General features: G+C 43.6%; 1 protein-coding gene across 1 annotated transcript; it reads left to right on the plus strand.

Moving 5' to 3' along the window:
- Positions 1-1,746: 1,746 nt before the first annotated feature.
- On the plus strand, positions 1,747-22,747 carry MAPRE1 (microtubule associated protein RP/EB family member 1; the record flags this gene model as incomplete). Its single annotated transcript, XM_079719736.1, has 6 exons — positions 1,747-1,867; positions 10,458-10,603; positions 12,309-12,516; positions 16,179-16,300; positions 20,818-20,970; positions 22,607-22,747. 6 exons carry the CDS (start codon positions 1,747-1,749, stop codon positions 22,661-22,663), a joined length of 807 nt encoding a protein of 268 aa, XP_079575862.1. The 3' UTR covers positions 22,664-22,747.
- Positions 22,748-23,198: the final 451 nt, after the last annotated feature.

Here is a 23,198-nt window from a genome sequence, read left to right on the forward strand (position 1 = left end):
GTCAAGGTCATCTTGAAATTTAATATTTTATAGTCATGTGTCCTCATGGTAGTTGCGCAGGGATTTCATTTAGATCTGGATACACCTCCCCTTATCTCATATTGCTTGAGTCTTCCCTTGCGGGATCTTAGTTCCCCGACCAGGGATCGAACCCGTGCCCCTGGCAGTGGAAGCATGGCATCGTAACCACTGGTCTGCCAGGGAAGTCCCAGGGTGATTTTTTCAAACTTAAACGAGAGTGTGATTCTACCCCACTTAAATCCCCACAGTGGATTCCTTAACAGTTAAAGAATAAAATCTAAACTCCTCACCACGGCCTGCAGAGTCCTAACAGGATCTGGCTTCTTCACTTCTTTTCCCACTTCTGTTCCTGCTATCCCTTCTGCTCACTGGGCTGTAGGCACCCTTCTTCCACATCTTCGCGGGGCTGCCTCCTTCTGATTCTTAAGCTCAAACATCAACTCCGAGAGGCTTTCCCTGACCACATTCCCCTCCACCCTCATTACATAAATGGCCGCCTGAAATGACATTTGTTTGTGTATGTGGTCAGTGTCAGACTCCTACTAGAAAGTGAGCTTCCTGTGGACAGGCAACTTGTCTTTCTTTTTTTTTTTTTTTTTTTTTTTTTTTTGTTGCTGTACGTGGGCCTCTCACTGTTGTGGCGTCTCCTGTTGCGGAGCACAGGCTCCGGACGCGCAGGCTCAGCGGCCACGGCTCACGGGCCCAGCCGCTCCGCGGCATGTGGGATCTTCCCAGACCGGGGCACGAACGCACGTCCCCTGCATCGGCAGGCGGACTCTCAACCACTGCGCCACCAGGGAAGCCCAACTTGTCTTTCTTGCATGTCTTTTTCCCTGTCCCTAGAACAGTGCTTGGTAAACATTTTCAGTTAATGTGTTTCTCTGTGCTTGTTGTTTTGAATTGGAAAGCCTGGCAGAAAGGTGAGGGGCAGATTTTCTAGGGGAGGGGAAAGAATGTGGGTGATGGGGCCGGGCAGACTTGGCTGCCAGTTCCTAGGGCTTCTGTGCTGCACCTTTTTCCTTATCTGTAAAATGAGGAGAATAAAGTGAGCCTTGCAGTGAGTTGTTGGGTTAAGTGACAAGTGTCTGCTAAGCTCCTGGCGCTTAGTAGGCCCTCAGATGCCCTGTCTTCAGGAGGCTCAGCAGAGAATTGGTACTAAGGTCTCTTCACTGTGAGGTCATTTGCCAACACCTTGTAGTACTTAGGTTATTGAAAAGGTTATTTACTTTTTTGATTATAAAAGTGGACGTAGTCTTTAAAGAAAATTTGGAAAACTTTATAGTGGAAACTATAAAGAGAAATTAATACAAAAGCCCACCATCTGAAGAAAACTGGTGTAAACATATTGATATGTTAGTGGATAAACTTGGATTGACGTTTTCTAAGCAGAGAACATTTTTGCTTGTGCATTGGCCTCCCTTCATAAAACAATCATTCTTTTACTTAGTGTCTTTTGTAGCTTAAAATTTTATACCAATCACATTAAAATGGGGCCTGAATTTTAGGCTGGCTGATGTTGGGCAGTTCATTTCAGGTCATGTTTATTCATGGAAATCCAGGCTCGTGGCTGGAATCCTAGTGTCTCTGGTTTGGCCTGTTGGGGAAGAAGGTGAGGCTTATAAATTGAGTGTCCCCACAGGTCTGCTCTGGTGACTCCAGGAAATGCTTGCTCCTTCTTGCTGCCCAATAACACGAGTCCTTCTCTTTTCCTCACATGTGTAGAAGATGGCAGTGAATGTGTACTCAACGTCGGTCACCAGTGATAACCTCAGTCGACATGACATGCTGGCCTGGATCAATGAGTCTCTGCAGTTGAATCTGACAAAGATTGAACAGTTGTGCTCAGGTAAGAGAAATCAGTAGGCCCCTTTTCCAGGAAAGTCTGCGGGTCCTTCAGGGATGCACAGGCCCGTATCTGATTGCAAAAGGTACAGGTTCAGGTTCTGTGGTGGGGCTGCCCGGTTTTTTCCAGCTCTGCCCTGGTTCCACTTCCGAGAGGAACTGTGCTTAAAAAGAGCGTGCTCTGTTCTGGCCTGTGTGTCCCCCGTCTCCTGCTGTAGAGGCTCCATTCTGAGGCCTGCAGCTTAGTCCCAGCTTCTCCATCTGCACTGTTGTGCATCCAGTTTTGAAGTGACTTATTTAAGGACAATAATTATAATTGTTCTAGTTCTATATTAGTTTATCAGTGGTGTTTCTTTTTCTTTTAATTAATTAATTAATTAATTATTATTTATTTTTGGTTGCATTGGGTCTGTGTTGCTGCATGTGGGCTTTTCTCTAGTTGTGGCGAGTGGGGGCTACTCTTCGTTGTGGTGCGCGGGCTTCTCATTGCAGTGGCTTCTCTTGTTGCGGAGCACGGGGTCTAGGCGCGCAGGCTTCAGTAATTGTGGCACGTGGGCTCAGTAGTTGTGGCTCACGGGCTCTAGAGCACAGGTTCAGTAGTTGTGATGCATGGGCTTAGTTGCTCCACCGCATGTGGAATCTTCCCGGACCAGGGCTCGAACCCATGTCCCCTGCATTGGCAGGCAGGTTCTTAACCACTGCGACACCAGGGAAGCCCTCAGTGGCGTTTCTTATTCCCAAGTAGCACAAGCCCAAACTCAGGCAAGTTTGCCGTTTCAGCCACAACTTTACTGACCTATTGTTTACTAAGAATCCGGCAGAGAGGTAATGATTTAAAACAAGAACAAAAACATGTTCTGTTTCTGTGTATACTAATTGTATAACCTTTAGAAAACTAGAGAGAAGAAAATAAAAAATGCCGCTCGTTTCATTTTGAGAAAGCCACTGTTTGGGTGTTTTCTGTGCACATATATATTTGTATATATTCCAGCTTTTTTTCACTTAACATTAAATAGTGGATATTCTCTAGTGTCTTTCACTGTCTTGGAAATAATTACGTTTAATGGCTGTATACTATTTCTTTCTATAGATATGGTGGAGTTGTTTAATATCTTCCCAATTTTTGGACGTTTAGGTTATTTCCAACTTTTCTTTCTTTTTTCTTTTTTTTAAAAAATAAATCTATTTATTTATTTATCTAGTTTTGGCTGAGTTGGGTCTTAGTTGTGGCACGCAGCATTTTTTTTTTTTATTAAGTTTTGTAAACTTTCAGATGATTGTAGAAGTGTACAGGCATACCTCGTTTTTTTGTTGTTTTTGTTTTGGTTTTTTCTTAAATTTATTTACATTTGTTTATTTAGCTGGGTCGGGTCTTAGTTGCAGCATGTGGGCTCTTTGTGGCACACAGGCTTCTCTAGTTGCGTTGCGGAATCAGTAGTTGCGGCGCATGGGTTTAGTTGCCCTGCGGCACGTGGGATCTTAGTTCCTTGACCAGGGATCGAACCCGTGTCCCCTGCATTGGAAGGTGGATTCTTTTTGGTTTTTTTTTTTTTTTTTTTTTTTTTTTTTTTTTTTTTTGTGGTATGCGGGCCTCTCACTGTTGTGGCCTCTCCCGTTGCGGAGCACAGGCTCCGGATGCGCAGGCTCAGCAGCCATGGCTCACGGGCCCAGCCGCTCCGCGGCATATGGGATCCTCCCAGACCGGGGCACGAACCCGTATCCCCTGCATCGGCAGGCGGACTCTCAACCACTGCGCCACCAGGGAGGCCCTCTTTTTGGTTTTTTTTCGCTGTGTTGGGTCTTCATTGCTGCACGTGGGCTTTCACTAGTTGCATTGAGCTGGTGCTACTCTTTGTTGCGGTGCGCGGGCTTCTCATTGTGGTGGCTTCTCTTGTTGCGGAGCACAGGCTCTAGGCGTGCGGGCTTCAGTAGTTGTGGCATGCGGTCTCAGTAGTTGTGGCACACGGGCTTAGTTGCTCTGCAGCATGTGAGATCTTCCCGGACCAGGGGTCAAACCTGTGTCATTGGCAGGTGGATTCTTAACCACTACGCCACCAGAGAAGTCCCTGGAAGGTGGATTCTTAACCACTGGACCACCAGGGAAGTGCCCAGGGATCTTTAGTTGTGGCATGTGAACTCTTAGTTGTGGCATGTGGGATTTCGTTCCCTGACCAGGGCTCGAACCTGGGCCCCCTGCATTGGGAGCACGGAGTCTTAGCCACTGGACCAACAGGGAAATCCCTCCCCTGTGAGATTTAATCTCAGTTTTATAGATAGTCAGAGAGGCTAGATGTAAAGTTGTACAGTGAGACAGGGTTGCCCAGGAGTCATGCTTATTAAACATCTGTTGCTTTGTTAGTCGTAGCCATTGGCTGTTAGTCTTAGATCCGTGCTGCTTTCCCCCTACTTTCTGTTAATTTCCTCAGTTTCACTGCCACATCCCCATTTGTTGGAGGCTTTTAAAGCACTTGTTTGCCTCATGATTAATGGGGGAGATGAGGTCATCTTAGTTTTCATTGGAGCCAGCTTTTTCACCAGCAGTTTCTCCCTAAAAATTACCTCTTTCTATTATAAATATACTCCAAGATGTATTTCACTTAGTTAATTCAAAAATGAGATCTCATTTCACATGTAGATAAGTTGTATATGTGCTGATCTGGCTCCAGATTTGTCTCATTCAGACAGGGAGCTGTCATGAGTAGTCAGGACTGGGCATGAAGAGACTTCAGTCTGCACTGAGCCGTGTGACTTTGGACGAGCCCCATAACTTTTTAAAGAAAATTATTTTATTCTTATTTATTTATTTTTATTTCTTGGCTGCTCCGTGCAGCATGTGGGATCTTAGTTCCCCAACCAGGGGTTGAACCCACATCCCCTGCATTGGAAGCACGGAGTCTTAACCACTGGACCACCAGGGAAGTCCCGAGTCCCATAATGTTCTGGTTCCTCATCTATAAACTGGGGTAGTAGGATCTGGTTCACCTTTTGCGCTGTTGTGAGGCTCACCTGTAAAAATAGCTCTCAGATACTGATTCTGCACCAGACCCTTGAGGTGAACCTACATCTCTCAAGGGGCAGGACACATTCTCGTTTTACACAGGAGGAGACTGCACGGGGCACAGCTTAGACGTTATAGAGCCTGATTTTGAACCCAGGATCTTTCTGACCACACAGCCTGTACTCTTTCTGCTGTATACATGCTCTGTCTTCTTAAAAGAAGCATTTGGAGGAGAGTTGAACAAATGTAAATTACATATTATCAATTATAGTGATATTGTCTCATTAAAAATCTGTGAAGAGTTTCAACTTGGCCTGCTGCCTGCCATTTTTCTCATCCTAGATAAAGGGCTTTTCCCCAGTAGAACGTGCAGAATACTTCTTTTTTTTTTCTTTAAAATTTTATTTATGTATTTATTTTTGGCTGCGTTGGGTCTTCGTTGCTGCGCGCAGCCTTTCTTGTTGCAGCGAGCGGGAACTACTCTTCATTGCGGTGAGTGGGCTTCTCATTGCAGTGGCTTCTCTTGTTGTGGAGCACGGGCTCTAGGTGTGCGGGCTTCAGTAGTTGTGGCACGTGGGCTCAGTAGTTGTGGCTCATGGGCTCTAGAGCACAGGCTCAGTAGTTGTGGTGCACGGGCTTAGTTGCTCTGTGGCATGCGGGTTCTTCCCAGACCAGGGCTCGAACCCGTGTCCCCTGCATTGGCAGGTGGATTCTTAACCACCAGGGAGGTCCCAGTGCAGAATACTTACGCACGTGATTTATAAACAAACTTCTGTTCACAGTTAGTTCACCTCTTGAGAGCTGTGTGGGACTTTTCTCAGAGTATGTAGAAGGTTGTGTTGTGTTTCACACTGACGTTTAGGAAATGGGGTCTCAGCTTCCAGTATGAGACCAAACAGGATGAGCCGCAGACACTGTGTCCCTGAAAAAGGTCTGCTGCCTGGGGACTGGAGTCAGAGAGAAAGTGAGGCTCCTCAGATTCTCGTGTTTACTGAGGCCCGAGGAGAATCCGAGAGACGTTTAACACTGGAGCCTGGTCCCTCCTGATGTTACCTCTGATGAGCAGGGGGTCATGCAGATAAGAATTCTCTACCAAGCCCAAGCTTTGAAAGGTAGGAATAGGTTTTTCCCTGAGAGGGCAAAGCTCTGAGGTCGTACACTATTCATGTGCTGGCTGCCTGTGAAATGGCTGAGTTTTATCAGCATTGTGGGCTCCCTGCCTCCAACAGTGAAGTGAGCCATTGCTTGGCTCTCGTAGTGAGATAAGGTGAGGATGACTTTCAGTGACAGAGTGGCCGCTTGTTTCAAGATTCATTACATTCTGTAGTCTCTCTGTTTTGGAGAGTTAGTCAAGTATTTTGAAAAGATAGTCATCAAGGAAAAAACCCTGATCACAGAGAAAGATTCTGATGGGATCGCTGTGTCAGAAGGGGGGGTGCTGAAAAAAAAGGGAGTTCCCTGGTGGCCCAGTGGTTAGGATTCTAGGCTTTCACTGCCATGGCCTGGGTTCAATCCCTGGTTGGGGAGCTGAGATCCTGCAAGCCAGGCGCTGTGGCCCAAAAGAAGGGGTGGGGGTGGGGGTGCCATTTGCTTTCCATTCCTCTCTTCCTTCGATTCCAGTCCATGATCAGGCCCCTCTGCGCTTTTCCAAGGGCGCAGCATGGTGCTCTGAACATGTCAGGTGGCTCTCACTGAATGTTCTCGGATCCCCCTTCCTTGCCTTCTCCCCTCCATCCTGGCCTCCTTCACAGCTCTGTGCTGTACAGAGTAGGAGAGGTGTTTGGATGCTCCCAGGCAAAAGCTAGGTTTCCTTTTTTCTTAGCTCATTGTGGGGCCCTGCCAGCCTTCGAGTTGATATAACATAGCTTGTCAGTCTTGCTCCCAGAGCTGCTCTGAGAGTGAGACCAAGAGCCTGACCAGCCCTCACCCACTTTGTTTTCGCCTCAAGTTGGCTCCCTTTTCCAGACACTCCATTTCGGGCCATAATTCCACCATTCTTCTAGTGTCGCAGGCCTGAGAATCATCTTTTTAGGCTAACTCACAAAATTCTCTGTGTCTTCTGCAGGGTCTTTTGCTGTAACCCCTTCTCAGTTTGCAGGCTGCTGCCATAGTGGCCTCCTAACAGGGCCCTGCGTTCCCTGCAGGCTCCCCTCCCCCACTCTTCTTTTATTGTATCAGGTAGTCTGCAGCCTTTCAAAGAGATCATTTTTTATTGTCACTTCTCTGCTCAAGGAAGTATCTCTTTAAAGTATTTTGCCTAATTCTTCAAGTACCTCTTGGTGTTAATTAAAGCAAGAGACAAGAAACTTATTTTCTTCTGATTATAAGTAATTAGGTCTTCTTCATAGAAACATTAACAAGAAAACCATAATCTGCTGTATTTCACGAGTGATATTGTTATCGTTTAGCTGTATTTTTTTCCCCTAATTACGGTTTTATTTATTGAACTCTTACTATAGGCCAGGCGCTTTCTAAAGTGCTTTACCTATATAACCTCGGTGCGGGGGTGTGGGAGGGAGGTAAGGACTGTCATCACCATTTTATAGATAGAGAAACTGAGACAGAGAAGTTAAACAGCTTGCCCAAGGTTACTCATTTTAGCTGTCTGTACATTCAGTATTTTCTATAATTTTAAAACATAATTGACATACTTTTTGAATAACTGAAAGTCTCAAATGGTTTAAAATTCAAAAGGAACAAAAAGATAAACAACAAAAAGTCTCCCTGTGAAAAGTAAGCCCATCTACTAGCCACCCAGTTCCCCAACCCAGAAGTAACCAGTGTTGTCAGCTGGGTGGCCTCCAGAGAGAGTGTATACAAGCAGAAACATCCATCTGTCTGTATTTTGTGTGTGTGTTCTCTTTCCCCCCTTTTACACAAGTGGTAGTGTTTAATTGCACTGGACACTCTGGAGAGTGTTCCATATCCATGTAGCAGGTGCCACTTTCTTTTCTTTTATGGCTGTGTAGTACCATAATTTCCTTGGATCAGTCCCCTATTACTAGACATTTAGTTTGTTTCCAGTCTATTGCTATTACAGACCGTTGCAGTAAGTAACAAATACAAGCACACAATGTTGTACGGTTTTGTTTCTTGCTTTTACAATTAAAATAGGATTATGTTTCACTTGTTAAAATGTCTCGAGGCTGACTTTTTTTTTTTTTTTTTTGCGGTATGTGGGCCTCTCACTGTTGTGGCCTCTCCCGTTGCGGAGCACAGGCTCCGGACGCACAGGCTCAGTGGCCATGGCTCACGGGCCCAGCCGCTCCGCGGCATGTGGGATCCTCCCAGACCGGGGCACGAACCCGTGTCCCCTGCAATGGCAGGCAGACTCCCAACCACTGCGCCACCAGGGAAGCCCTGCTGTATTTTTTTTAAATTGGTATTACTTTATTAAATTCACTTTTTTTGTTGTTGTTGTTGCACTGGTGGCTTGTGGGATCTTAGTTCCCTGACCAGGGATTGAACCCAGGCCCTCGGCAGTGAAAGTGCAGAGCCCTAACCACTGGACTGCCAGGCTATATTTTTTTAAAAAATCATTTCCTTAGGTTGGCTCCCCATGTGTTTATCAGCTGTTTACATTTTTTTGTGTGAATTGTCTAGTTGATTTGTCTATTTTTAGTGGGGTCTCAGTGTTTTTCTTTGTTAACTCTGTTTCAGTCAGAGTGTAGCAGCATGGTAAGCCTCTTTCTTCCCTGATTCAGGAAATGCTTCTTTATTCCAGGGTAGGGTGTTCTAATATGGTGTATAATGACATGGAAAAGAGCAATGGACAGCGAGTCAGGATACCTGGGGTCTGGTTCTAAGCTTGGTCTCTTGCTTCTGTAGTCTTTGGCCACAGTTTCTCGTCCTCAGTTTTTACATTTATAATGGCTATAAGGATTTTTCTATCACTAAAATAAAAACAACATTCTTCAAGCAGGTTTTTTTCTGAGAAGCAGATGACTGCTGTTTTGAATGGAAAGTCCCACGAATGGCCTGAGAATTTAGTAAATGCACATTATTTTGCTGGTTCAGAAAGAATATCTTTCATGTGTAAAGCAGTGCTGTGGGTGTAGATGCTTAATAGATTATCTTCTGTGTGTGTGTGTTTTAAGTTGATTTGTATGCATCAGGATCCAAACCAGATCTGTACATTGCAATTGGTAAATTATGACTTTTAAATCTCCTTTGTTTTATTTTTTTAAAATAAATTTATTTATTTTACTTATTCATTTTTGGCTGCGTAGAGTCTTCGTTGCTCTGAGCAGGCTTCGCTAGTTGCGGCGAGCGGGGGCTACTCTTCGTTGCGGTGCGCGGGCTTCTCATTGCGGTGGCTTCTCTTGTTGCGGAGCACGGGCTCTAGGTGCACGGGTTTCAGTAGTTGTGGCACCTGGGCTTCAGTAATTGTGGCTCGTGGGCTCTAGAGCGCAGGCTCAGTAGTTGTGGCTCATGGGCTTAGTTGCTGTTGCAGCATGTGGGATCTTTCCGGACCAGGGATCGAACCCGTCCGTGTCCCCTGCATTGGCAGGCGGACTCCCAACCACTGCGCCACCAGGGAAGCCCAGTGCTTCCATTTTAAGAAGCATAAATATTGCTAATTCATTGCCTGGTACATAATTCCCATAGTATATTTCTGTTAGATGAGTAAATAACCACCTCAAGAATCAGGCTTTCACTTTCTGGTGCTCCTTTCTACTAAGCATGTCACTTTGGTCATTGAAATGCTTCTGCTTTCTTTGTATCTTTCCAAAAATAATGATAATGGCGCTGTTTATGCCAGATCTGTCAGGGAGCCAATTTGGCCTGATGTAAAATAAGTTGAGTATGCGTATTAAGGCGGCCTCGTTCTGCAGAACACCTATTGCTTAGTCGCTGGATTTCTTGCCTCCTTTCCTGAAAGGACAGTAAGTGCACATGAAGCCTGCCCTGTATTAGGAGAGTGTATTTTGGTAGGCATTAGGGAAGTAACATTCCTGGAAATACTAAGTGCCAGGAAAACACTTTTGGGGGTGGTGATGGATAAAAATGGGCAAGTGGAGGAAGGAGTGAAATTGGGGAGCAAATGGGATGAAATATATGCAATAATTTCTTATAGTGGCCTTTAAAATTGAAAAAATTTAAATGGAGGAACACAAAAATGTCTTCTATTCAACTTTGTTTATAAAATGATAGGTAAGTTTATTTAGAGATGTAAAAAGCTCAGGGAGGCAAACATCTTAGAAAAAACTTTTTTTTTAAACCTTTGTCAGAGGATGGATCTTTGAAATACAGGGGAAATCCCTCCTCCCGCTGACATTCATTTTTCTTTGTAGTTGTCATTTTATTGTCATGCTGGTTTTCTTATAAAGAATAGTTTTAAAATTTCATGGGAACATTCTTCTTTTCGTCATGGGGTTCCAGGTTGCAAGTGTGTTGTAGAACTTACCAGCTAAAACCACAGTCCTATTATCAATTTCAAAGTCAAGTGGTAATGAAGCTTTGGGGTTTTGTAGATCCACTTCACAACTTTTAAAATTTAGTGGGTTAAGCAGGTTTGGGTAAATTTTCACCCTGCTGCTTTAATAGCTACTGCATTTAATGACCTAGTGTGTATTTTCTTCTATTACTCATTCAGGGGCTGCCTATTGTCAGTTTATGGACATGCTGTTCCCTGGCTCCATTGCCTTGAAGAAAGTGAAATTCCAAGCTAAGCTAGAACACGAGTACATCCAGAACTTCAAAATACTACAAGCAGGTTTTAAGAGGATGGGTGTTGACAAAGTAAGTAAACTTTATTCTTTCATTTAGGGTGTTTCTTAACTAGTGGTAATTACTAAGGATACAGATTCTGGGCCATGACTTTGGACATTTTGTTTTTCTTTTCCCAATTTATATGGTTATCTTGTCTCCAGCTAATAGAATTTACTGGGAGCAAAGTTTCCCTCTGCTCTCCTACCACCGGTTCCCTTACGGTCTTCTTTCTTCATCATGAAGTTGGTAACTGTCTGAAAGATCAATCTGTAAATTTGTACCCCTGATTTTTTTTTTAATTTTATTACTGTTTAATCTCTATTAGTCTGAGGCCTAACTCGTTTAATCTCTGAATTTACTTCTGTAAAGCATACCATATGGTAGAATAAGTAGCTCTAATAGAGAAGATTCTAGAACTACTTGATTTTTATAGCAAAGTACAAAGAAGATGGCTGGCAGGTGCTGGAATGTTCCCTTTTGCCCCCAAGGTTATTTGAAGCTACCAGAAACACAGACCACCAAGCTTCATTAGGGTAAATAGCTTTTGTTTTAGTAGATAACAGATTATTGCAAAATTAAGTAGTTTCCCCCCTATTAGAAGGGCTTATCCTTTAAGCCATTTTGGAGTGGGGCATTTTTTTTTTAGTAAAGCTTGTGATCGTCCCCTGATTATTTTGCTGCTGTATCTGGTTTTTATTTACTTTGAAATCAGTCTTATTTTTATTTTAGTTTTGTCTCTGTACAATATATAAAATACACATTTGTGTTGGAAGAATATCATTTAGTTATCAGGCATAGTTTAAACTAGGTGTAGCTTATTATATGCAGTAATTTTTCTTTTTCTTTTTATGGAATTTATTTTTTTGAATAAGGAAAAATTTTGAAGTATATAAGTTAGAATAGTGCAGTGATTTCCCATGTACCTCAGTGATTATCAACTCAGGGCCAGTTTTGTTTCATGTATACCTCTACCCCACCCCCTGTACTCGTGGATTGTGAGTTACGGACATAACATTTTATTTGTAAATGTTTCAGTATCACACAGAGAAATTTTTTAAAAATTATTTGCTCAGATGGGTGGATATAGTTCAGATTGTAACTGGAATCCTTGAAGAATTAAAAGATAGTTAAGCTCTGGCCAGCAGTCCCACCATTGGAAGTAATACCTGATAACACAGTAGTCTTGTACAATAAAAAACTTATAGGTCCTTTAAAGTACGTTTTAATAGGATTGGAATTACTTGAAAAACATACCATTTTGTAGAAGTTTATCCCAGGACTGATTCCGTACGTTGACCTATTTTTAAGACAGAATTTTTTTTAGCACAGTTCATCGTGGATGCCTGTGGTTAGTTTGTGCTCTGGATTTCATACCTTGTGACAGGCACCGTGGCCGTGCAAGTTCCATGGGAGCTTTACTCTTTACAGTGGAATGACATATCTTAGGATGTGTTTGGATGTGTATATGTGACTTATTTATGATACTTGTTTCTTTTGCATTTCTGATTTCTTTTGATGGACTTGGAGGGACTGGCTGTTGTTAAGTTCTCTGTGGAAGGCAAATTGAATGAAACTTGCTCTACAAACTTCCAGGGGCTTACTTAGCACTTAGTTCTTGCCTCTAAATTATTTTTTTCTCCTTTGGCAGAGCTTTATACTGATTTGATGGACGTGTTTGATGCTTGCCAGAAGCTTCTTCTTGCTTTGGGCTAAATAGTCTTGTGTTTCTCTGCAGATAATTCCTGTGGACAAATTAGTAAAAGGAAAGTTTCAGGACAATTTTGAATTCGTTCAGTGGTTCAAGAAGTTTTTTGATGCAAACTATGATGGGAAAGACTATGACCCTGTAGCTGCCAGACAAGGTCAAGAAACTGCGGTGGCCCCCTCCCTTGTTGCTCCAGCTCTGAACAAACCGAAGAAACCTCTCAGCTCTAGCAGTGCAGGTAAGACAAACGAACAAACAAACCAAAAAACCCCCCAAAACCCACACACAAAAAATACCATTTCCAAATAGATTCATTCTTAGAGTATTCAGTCAGAAGGAATTGGGTAGCTGTAGGCTTAGGGAGCTTAAAGAGCATAAGCCCAGCCACATGGCCCAGGTATGGATTGTGGCATCAGGGCCCTGTGTGTGTTCTTAGATCTCTGGAGCCCTGTGTAATCACTTCACCTCTACCCTGCTGTTTCCTCCTCTGTAAAAGGGGAATTTCAGTACTTGCCCCTAGAGGGCTGTTCTTGAGGCCTGAATGAGTTACTGTATCGATTTGGCCAACACACTTTAGTTGGAATAGAAGTCCCTCAGGTTAGCTCACATAAAAGAGAGTTAGTTTGAACACAAGGGCATTTCATCTTAGAGCCCTCGGATGGGAAGTTGCAACCATACCTGAACTCCCGGGAACTGAAGGAGCTTTCTAGGTCTCTTGGGGACTGCTCTTGGCTCTGCGTCATTGTTCTGTCTGCAGACCAGCTTCCTGCACTTACTCACGGCTTCCCTGCCCTCGCTAGAGTGCTAAGTTCTGTGCTGCCAGCAGAATCTAGGAGTCCGGGGGAGGCTGTTTTTAGACACTTTCTTTAAAAGTCTTGTCCTGGTAGGTTTCCCCAAATTGTTTGCAGCAGTACACTCACAGAACATATACTTTGGGGCAGGGTGGATGTTCTGCAGGTGCTAACTCCTCCTCAGAAGGTGGCAAGAACGTTAGTTAAGGTCGCGTAGTACTTTGAGGGAGAGGCTGATCCATCTGGTAGGTAGCGAGGGACATTGAGTACTTTGTAATTTTGATAGCTTTATTGAGCTCTGATTCACTTACCATACAATTCACCCACTTAAAGTATACAATTGAATGGTTTTTAGTACATTCATAGGTGTGTTCTACTATTGCCATAATCAGTTTTAGAACATTTTCGTTACCCCCCAGAAGAAACCTCATGTGTGCTTAATAGCAGTCACTTCCCATTTTGCCCCAACCCTCCTCCCTCCCTGCCAATCCTAGGCAACTACTAATCCACTCTCTGTCTGTGGATTTACTTATCCTGAACATTTCTGAATGGGATTATAGAATACATAGTCTTTTGTGTCTGGCTTCTTTCATTTAGCATAATGTTTTCAAGGTTCATCCATATTATATCATATATCAGTACTCCATTCCTTTTTATAGCCAAATAACATTCTATTGTATGGTTGTAGCACATTTTATTTATTCATCAGTTGATGGTGATTTGAGTTCTTTTCATTTTTTAGCTTTTACGAACAATGCTGCTATGACCATTCATATACAAGTTTCTGTGTGGGCATATGTTTTCTCTTGGGGTATATATCCAAGAGTATATACTCTTTTTTCTTAAAAAAATTTTTTTTTAACATCTTTATTGGAGTATAATTGCTTTACAATGGTGTGTTTCTGCTTTATAACAAAGTGAATCAGCTATAAATATAGATATATCCCCATATCTCCTCCCTCTTGCGTCTCCCTCCCACCCTTCCTATCCCACCCCTCTAGGTGGTCACAGAGCACCGAGCTGATCTCCCTGTGCTATGCAGTTGCATCCCACTAGCTATTTTACATTTGGTAGTGTATATAAGTCCATGCCACTCTCCCACTTCGTCCCAGCTTATCCTTCCCCCTCCCTGTGTCCTCAAGTCCATTCTCTACGTCTTTGTGTTTTTTCCTGTCCTGCCCCTAGGTTCTTCAGAACCATTTTTTTTTTTCTTTAGATTCCATATATATGTGTTAGCATACGGTATTTGTTTTTCTCTTTCTGACTTACTTCACTCTGTAGGACAGACTCTAGGTCCATCCACCTCACTACAAATAACTCAACATCGTTTCTTTTTATGGCTGAGTAAGATTCCATTGTATATATGTGCCACGTCTTCTTTATCCATTCATCTGTCAGTGGACACTTAGGTTGCTTCCATGTCCTGGCTATTGTAAATAGAGCTGCAGTGAACATTGTGGTACATGACTCTTTTTAAATTATGGTTTTCTCAGCGTATATGCCCAGTAGTGGGATTGCTGGGTCATATGGTAGTTCTGTTTTTAGTTTTGTAAGGAACCTCCATACTGTTCTCCATAGTGGCTGTATCAGTTTACACTCCCAGCAACTGTGCAAGATTCCCTTTTCTCCACACCCTCTCCAGCATTTATTGTTTGTAGATATTCTGATGATGGCCATTCTGACTGGTGTGAGGTGATACCTCATTGTAGTTTTGATTTGCATTTCTCTAATGATTAATGATGTTGAGCATTCTTTCATTTGTTTGTTGTCAATCTGTATATCTTCTTTGGAGAAATGTCTATTTAGGTCTTCTGCCCATTTTTGGATTGGGTTGTTTTTTTGATACTGAGCTGCATGAGCTGCTTGTAAATTTTGGAGATTAATCCTTTGTCAGTTGCTTCATTTACAAATATTTTCTCCCATTCTGAGGGTTGTCTCCAAGAGTATATACTCTTGGAGCAGAATTCTTGGGTCATATGGTAACTCTGTGTTTAACCTTTGACAGAACTACCTGATGGTTTTCCAGAGTGACTGAATCATTCTATTTTCCCATCAGCAGAGTGGATGAGGGTTCAGATTTCTCCAAATATTGAGTACTTTTATTCTTTAGCTTCTTAGAATGGGGAACTGCATAGATAACCCTGTGCATTTCATGTTTCAGATGCTGCTAACAGGCATGTGGAGACTTGCATTAAGTATTTAATCTTCAGGTTAAACATATGCTAGAGATCCTCCAGCAGAAATGCCTGTTACTGTGGGTGAAAGGCCTGATGGTTATTGAACAGTTTGGGATGTCAGGAGAATGAGATACTTCTAAGCCTGGCATAATGTACAAGCTTTACAAAATACTTGCTGAATGAATAAAATCATGAATGATAAATTTACCTTGAGGTAGCCCATTCTTGATTATTCTTAATTATTTTAACTTGTAGATAGATTGGCCCCTTGTAGCTTTTTCCTCATCTTTGTCTGCTTTGGCCATTCATACTGAGAGAAATCTTTAAGTACTGGTCAGTGTGCTGCTTTTTTCTCCTAACCCTTCTAAACACCTTTTAAAAGGGAAGCGGGATGGGGTTTTGAAGTCATTAGTGGTGAAAGCAGGCTCTACCCCCTCATCTTCCCAGTCCAAGGAGCCTGAGGTTCTGAGTTAGGAGGCACCTTACTTTCCAGATGGGGAATTGTGGGCACCCCACAACAGCTGGGACTGTGAGTTCCTGGCCTGAAGTTTTCCTTTGCTCCATAAAGCTGCCCTGTCTGTGGATGTGGTTGGAGCTGGGTTAAGGTAGATCATCTGTATGTACCCGGATGACTTTGCCTCTTTCAGATGATAGTCCTGTCCACCCCAGCGGAAAAAAGGCCACGCCAAAGGACTTATTCCCAGCACGAAAGATCGTGGCTAAAATTGGTACTTAAATGTGCTGCCAGGATGAAAAACCACTTTGGGCAAACATGGGGTGCAGTCTTGCATGCTGGGCTCTCTCTCGGGTCTCCTCACTGCATAGCTGTGGAGGGCAGTTGGTCACAGCCTCCTTTTGTTGTCTGGTGGGTTCTTTTTTGTCTTGAAATTTCTCCAATTAAAAAAAAAAAACAACAACTCTGCTCCTCTCAGCTCCACAGAGGCCCATTGCAACACACAGAACTACTGCAACCCCTAAGGCTGGCCCGGGCGTGGTGCGGAAGAATCCTGGTGTGGGGAACGGGGATGACGAAGCAGCCGAATTGATGCAGCAGGTAGGCACCTCATGTGTCCAAGACAGGGGCCGCCTTGGGGGAAAGGTGCTTGCTGCCCTGACCAGGGAGGCTTGTCCGTGTTCTTGTGGGAAGACCTGCCTTGTCTGCATACCAAAGCAGTCCTTATGACACATGTGAGTGCTTTGGAGCTGGTGGGCACTGCGAGCCTGGAGGTGACGATGGAAGAGAGAGGGGCCAGGCATTTCTGAGCGCTGTTAGATCTGTTTCTATTAGAAACCCATGTCTGTTTGGAAACCTGCCCATACGATGGAACCCTGTTGAAAGTCTTTGGAACGCTGTCAGGGTTCTGTGGGATTTGGAGAATGTCTCCTGAATTTTGGCTTTGACAAAAGATAGATTTCCCTTCTAAATGATAATTTAAAAAAAGATTCCGCAGTCTCTCTGCTGAAATCCTGGGCCACTAGAGTATCAAGTTGAGAGTGAAACTGGTATGCAAAGCCTATTGCTTTTCTGTTCTTAATAGGTCGATGATTTGAAACATCTTCAGGATTAAATATCCTGAAGGTACTTGGGAGAGGTCTCTAGATCAGAACAAATTTTAGACTTTTAGACATTTTCTCACTAATTCTTATAGTTGTTTTACTTGTTTGCTTTTGGATGATCCTCTTGATTAATTCCAGATTTAAAATTAAGGATGCTCTGTGATTCCTGTGACTTCGGGATTGAACCCTTTTACTTTCCTTTTAAAAGCCAAGTCCTAAAGCCTGGAAGACATGGCCTCACTTTAATCCAGAACTTCTTGTGACCCAGATCATACTTCTAGGAAATCAGGACACAAAAGCCTGCTCAAAGATCACTTTTGGTTTTTTCATTCTTTGATTTGTGTGTGCCCCATGGTCATAGGTGCCTTGGGAGCGTGGAAGTGACTGGGTCACCACCCCCATTGTTGTGGCAGCCTCAAGCACCCTGTGGGCACTGTCACTGTGAGTGCATAAGTCCTGGAGAATAAGGAGCCTTCCCTGTAACTGTTCGTGTCCAGGTGTACACAGGGAGCAGTCTCAGTGAGAAACAGGGTAAAGAGGTGTTATTGCCGAGGCCTGGCAGCCAGCACTGGGTTGGCCTTGTGCTCTCCAGGAGAAGATGCAGTGGGTTCCATGGGACTGCTGTTCAGCTGGTGTCCGGTGTGAGGGAGCACTGGCTTTGGGTTGCGTAGATTTGGGGTGCATCCTGGCTCTGCCACTTAACTTCTACTTGGGGCAAGTCAGTTAACCTCTCCGAATTCACTGCCTCGTATGCAGTGGGGCTAATACTTTGGTCACGGTAGTTGAGCGGATTTCATGAGCTGATGTTTTGCCAAGTACCTGGAAGGGTGTTTGGGATAAATGGGGTAAGTGGCAGTGGATGAAAGACAGTTGTGATTGTTATGGTTCTTGTCTGTGGGCTTGATAGAGTGAAATAGGTTCTGAAGTATGTTTGAAAAGTTCATAGGAGTTAGATTTTTTTTGGTGAAATACACAACTGTTAATAGCAAAAACAAAACTACCATTTTTAGAGTGTGAGCGCCAGTGCTCTACTAAGCATTTTCTTTCATTTTTGCAGCAGCCGTGTGAAGTGTTACAGAGGACAGTGCGGCTTGGAGAGGTTAAATAGCCTGAGTTGGGGTTTGGATGGACCTAGCTCACAGCCAGCTGGTCCAGCCCTGCCTCAGAACTGATTTGTTTGGCCTGAACAGGGTTTTGATTTTTATTATTATTTTTTTTAATATGAAGGATTTTAGATTCTTTCCAGGTTGCCAAAGTCCTGAGCACACCCTGTTACTGACTCCCATGGCTCATTTACATGATGTCTCTAACCCTGAAAGTATTTGAAGTGGTGACCCTTGATAAAGGTGTGGAGGTCTGGGGGACACGACTGATGTGGGGAAAGTAGAGCCACATGGGCTTGGTGGACTAAGAGGAGAACAGTGTATTATTCTACATAAATTACCTTGTGGTGTTCATAGACTTTGAGAGATCTGCAATGATTCCACACTATTAAGTCATCCTGGAGAAATGTTCTTTTAGTTGATTTTAGTCCAAAGCAGCGCTGTTCAATAGAAATAGAATGTAAACCAGAAATGTGAGGCACATATAGAACTTTAAGTTTTCTGGTAGCCACATTGAAAAGAGTAACAAGAAACAGGTTAGATTAATTCAATTAACACATTACCCAATATATCTAAAATATTAGCGTTCTGACATGTGATCATTACAAATAATTATCAGTGAGATGTTTTACATTTGAACATTGTACTAGGTCTTTGTAATCCAGTGTGTGTTTGATCTTTACAGCCTGTCTCAATTGCACTGGCCACATTTCAAGGGCTCAAAACACCACATGTGGCTTATAGCTACCGTATTGGCCAGTGCAGGTCCAAAGCGTTCTCCTTGGGCTTCTTAGGTTACAGCTATTACTTAACTATAAGAGAGTGTTCTAAGAGTGATGCTGATTACTAGCCACAGATTTTTAATAACCTTATAAATAAGCAGTTAGAGGAGTGCCAAATGAAAGCTGATGACTTAGTGTATGCGTGTTGTTTCTTGTGGATTCATAGTTATCGAGTGATGTCAAGGAGGGCTGCTGCTTTGGCCTTGTGGGTGGGACCTATCCAGCTGGGTTCTGGTGCCCTTGTTGATTTGTAGGCCAGAGAAGGGTTCAGTAGGTTTGTGAGGGAGGCACTAGTGTAACGTGTGTGTACAGATGGACTCCAAGCCACCGTGCCTCGTGAAGCTGTTTTGACTTCTCATGTGACTAGAAGGCCTCTTCCCCGGCTCGTGGACCTTGGGCTGAAGATCCAAGGCAGCTTCCACTACTGGGGATAGTCTACTCTTGCCCTTTTGTCCCCTTCTTGTACTCACTCCACTTTGAGAGTGACTGATAGTTTAAGGAAAGGCAACAAATAGCAGTTAAAGCAGGGGTGGGGAGGGTGGGGGCAGGTGGATGATTTCATTTTGCTGGTGACTAGGTGGTGTTAGTACTTGATTGAAACTTTCAATTATTTTTATTTTTACTTATTAAAAAGTGTTTTTTTTTTGATTATTTTTTGGCCGTGTGGAATGTGGGATCTTAGTTCCCCCACCAGGGATCGAACCCATGCCCCCTGCATTGGAAGCGCAGAGTCTTAACCACTGGACCGCCAGGGAAATCCTTTCAGCTATTTTTAAAAGTGATTTCTGTGGTTGCTAAAGGAATAGTGAGAGGGTGTCTAGAACCTTGATTCTAGTTTGGTCTTTTCAGGCCTTTGATGTTGAACATTGAAATTAAGTCTGACAGAATGGTCCTGGTGGTTCAAGTCACCTGCTCCTGGATCATCTCTGGATGCTTCTCAACTACAGGTTACAAAGGGACAGGATTTGATCCCTTCGGTTGGGTCTGGCTTCTCCATCAGGGAAGCTGGATAAGCTGTGTGCTTGTTTTTGCAGCTAGAAGTTCAGAAGGTAGACTAGATTTCTCTGGTGCTTCTGGCTCTCAGAATTCCCTGCTACTTCCATGGGGCTCTAGCCTGTAAGGCCTGTGAGGATTTTATGCTGCATCCTATGCCATGTATTTTGCATTCAGTGAGAGTTAAATTGAATTCACTTCATAGATCTGAGTATACTGAGTATACGAAGACATACTGTGCTTAAAATACACAAAGGGCTGTGAGAGTTGTTACCACTTCTATTACTTGTGGCTGGATAGAGTCCTGGCGCAAGCACTGAGATTTATTTCTTCATTGCCCCTTTGTGGAAATTAGAGTCCCTCCCTCAGTGGGGCTCCTGGAGGATCCTGCAGTACAAGTGGTGTGAGCTGACAAGATGCTCAGGGGAGCTAGTGGTGGAATGTGGTGGGGTCTGCTCCCTGCCTCTGCTGTCTTCTCTCCCTTTTGAAACTCTCTTGGGAGAGAGAGTGATGCAGGGATCCTCTCATCAGAGGTTGCTTTTCTTTTGAGTCATGGATCGCCCCTTAGCCCCAACATATTGGGGGGGAGAAAGAACCGTTGAGTTTCCATGCCCAGGCCTGCCTCAGTGCTAGCTGTCTTTGGCTAGTATTAGTCATCTTTAGATAGTTTTCCCCTCCTGGCTCATCATTTTTACCCTGCTCCCTTGGACCAGACCCTCTCTTACCATTGACTTCAACTTGCAGAAAGACCTGAACTTGATTGACCAACTGCCCTGGTAAGGACTCAGTATATGATGGGCAGCCACTCTGCTGGGCCAGGTTGTGGATTCTGCTTCTGTATTTGTCTCAGGCTCCCATGGGTTTTTCTCTTTGATCTTGTCTTAGTCCCTGAGAAGTTCCTGCATGTTCCGTGATATAGCCTGTCCTTTCCTGGGAATTGTTATAGTCAGGGTGCCATGAACAAGCCCATGTTATTTATCTGGGGCTGAAGAAAATTGACATTAAACTAAAGTGGGGTTTTGTCCTTGTTAGAGAGTTTGATGAAAGCCCACATCTCCTTTTGGGTTAGAAGTTTATCTGATGTGCTGTTGGTGCATGAATGCCAGGTGTCTAACCCTTTCTAATGTTTTGTGCAGGTCAACGTATTGAAACTTACCGTCGAAGACTTGGAGAAAGAGAGAGATTTCTACTTTGGAAAGCTAAGGAACATTGAATTGATTTGCCAGGAGAACGAGGGGGAAAACAACCCTGTATTGCAGAGGATTGTGGACATTCTCTATGCCACAGATGTACGTGTTGACATGAGGATATTTTCTTGCCATTTTGCCACCTAAGAGAAGATAGAAAAATTTTATCTGGTTGGTTTCGGCAAACTCAGTACTGATGCTTGCTGTGTTTCAGCATAACATTCATCAAAAGACTTCATCTTTGACCCTTAAAGTCAGCCAGAGAGGGCACCTCTGCGTAGCTTCAGCCTCTGCCTTGAGATCTGTGAGCCTTTGAGGCAGGCATAGGACACTCAGGTGGCTGGCTGCCCTGCTTCTGTAGTTTGTGACCACTGATAGGTCATGAGTGCCACAAGGTGCTCTTAACCCTGCTATCCCCACTCCACCCCTTTCAGCTTGGACCCCTCAGCCTGAGGTGCTGCCTTCTTTTTAATAGGGCCCTAGGCGTGCCCTGGAGAACCAGGCACATGGCCCCTGTTTGATGTCTGCTGCCCACAGCTGTCAGAGTGTACCTTTTTCCTCCCAACCTGGAGTGTATCTGGTTGCTATTTCCCCAAAGTGCCTTGTGGTCAAGTTTCTTGGGATCCATGTGTATTACACAGCCAAATCTGCTGATATTAATCATGCTGTGTTAGCTGAACAAGGAAAACTGATTTTCCCTGGATTGAGGTTTTGACATCTTGCTGTGTCCACTGTTTAATGGCTGCAATTATAATTCTTCTACATGCCTAGCAAGGTCTTTAGGATCAAACTACAGTATATGTCTATGTGTTTCGTAGTATGTGGCAGTATACAAATATAAGGCAGCATTAATGCTGTTACTAACAGTGTGCTCTAAACATATCAAGTGAATTTGGGGGGATTAAGACAGATGACTGAAAAGTTGATAATTGTTCAATAAATCCTTATTTCGGGCTTGCTCTGTGCCAGATAATACAAACAAAGGGGTTGAAGATACAGGTGTCCTTGATCTAGTCTGAGTATTATTTTAGTAGAGTCATAGCTTAAGTAAATTTAGCCATAGATATTTAGTTGAAAAAAAGATGGGGGTTGAAGGGGAAGTCTAAATTCTTATGGTAGTGTGGCCATTAGCACATGCCAGATGCCCTGGAGTGAGTGTGAGGTGGGAGCCGTGGGTGTGATGTTTTCCCTTGCTTCTGATGTTGGCTCAGCCTTGCAGCTATTATGTGTGTTGTGGGTGTTTTGGGTAAACAGAACACCCACAACACCTGCAGTAGCATGTGTGCATGGTTCCTAAGTGCAGGCAAAAGAATGAATGAAGGAAAAGCTGGCTGTGTGGACAGTTTATTGAGAGGAGATGGTATGGCACCCTTATGGTGACTTCAGGGATTTTTGAGGGTAAACAACTTTATTGACATAATGAACTGCACATATTTAAGTACAACTTGATGTGTGAGATCATCACCATAATGAAGACAGTGTACACATCCATCACCTCTGAAAGATTGAGAGTAAATTTGTGCTCAGTTTTTGCCTTTTGTGGGATGTGATTCCACTGCCTAACTAATAAAATAGTGGTCACTTGGCCTTGTGCCATTAAATGCCAAGTGTGTGGTAAAGACAGGAAGAACCGTTGACTTTGAGAGGCTTTAAATATGAGGAAAGTGAACCCACAGTAGAAACTGATCTTTCATTCAGCGTTGAGTAATAGCTTTTCCCTCTCATTTTCCCACTTCAGGAAGGCTTCGTGATACCTGATGAAGGGGGCCCGCAGGAGGAACAAGAAGAGTATTAACAGCCTGGACCAGCTGAGCATCATCCGAATTCTTCACTCCAAATCATGTGCTTAACTGTAAAATATTCCCTTTTATTATTCTTAGAGGACTCACTGGTTTCTTTTCATAAGCAAAAAGTACCTCTTCTTAAAGTGCACTTTGCAGAAGTTTCACTCCTTTCCCAATAAGTTTGAGTTAGGAGCTTTTACCTTGTAGCAGAGCAGTATTAACATCTAGTTGGTTCACCCAGGGAACAAAGAGGCTGACCATGGGGCTCACTGTGTGGATGCTGGTAGCACTGATGGCTGGAGAAGGGGGAGACCTCAGTAGAGAAGTGTAAAGACTGGTTTGAATTTTAAGCTAATGTGAAATCTTGACAGAGAACATTTTAATAAATAAATGCCTTAAGAGTATTTAAAAGATGCTTCCATATTTCAAAATGTAAAATGTAACATGACAGGAGCTTCTGTGTGTTTGACATTGCGTCTGGGAAGGAAGGCCAGAACCTGGAACCTTTGGGACCTGCTGTTCCCAGCCCTCACGGGGCTGCCTGAT

Source organism: Hyperoodon ampullatus (genome assembly GCF_949752795.1).
Source record: "Hyperoodon ampullatus genome assembly, chromosome: 14".
In the NCBI taxonomy this organism is placed as follows: domain Eukaryota; kingdom Metazoa; phylum Chordata; class Mammalia; order Artiodactyla; family Ziphiidae; genus Hyperoodon; species Hyperoodon ampullatus.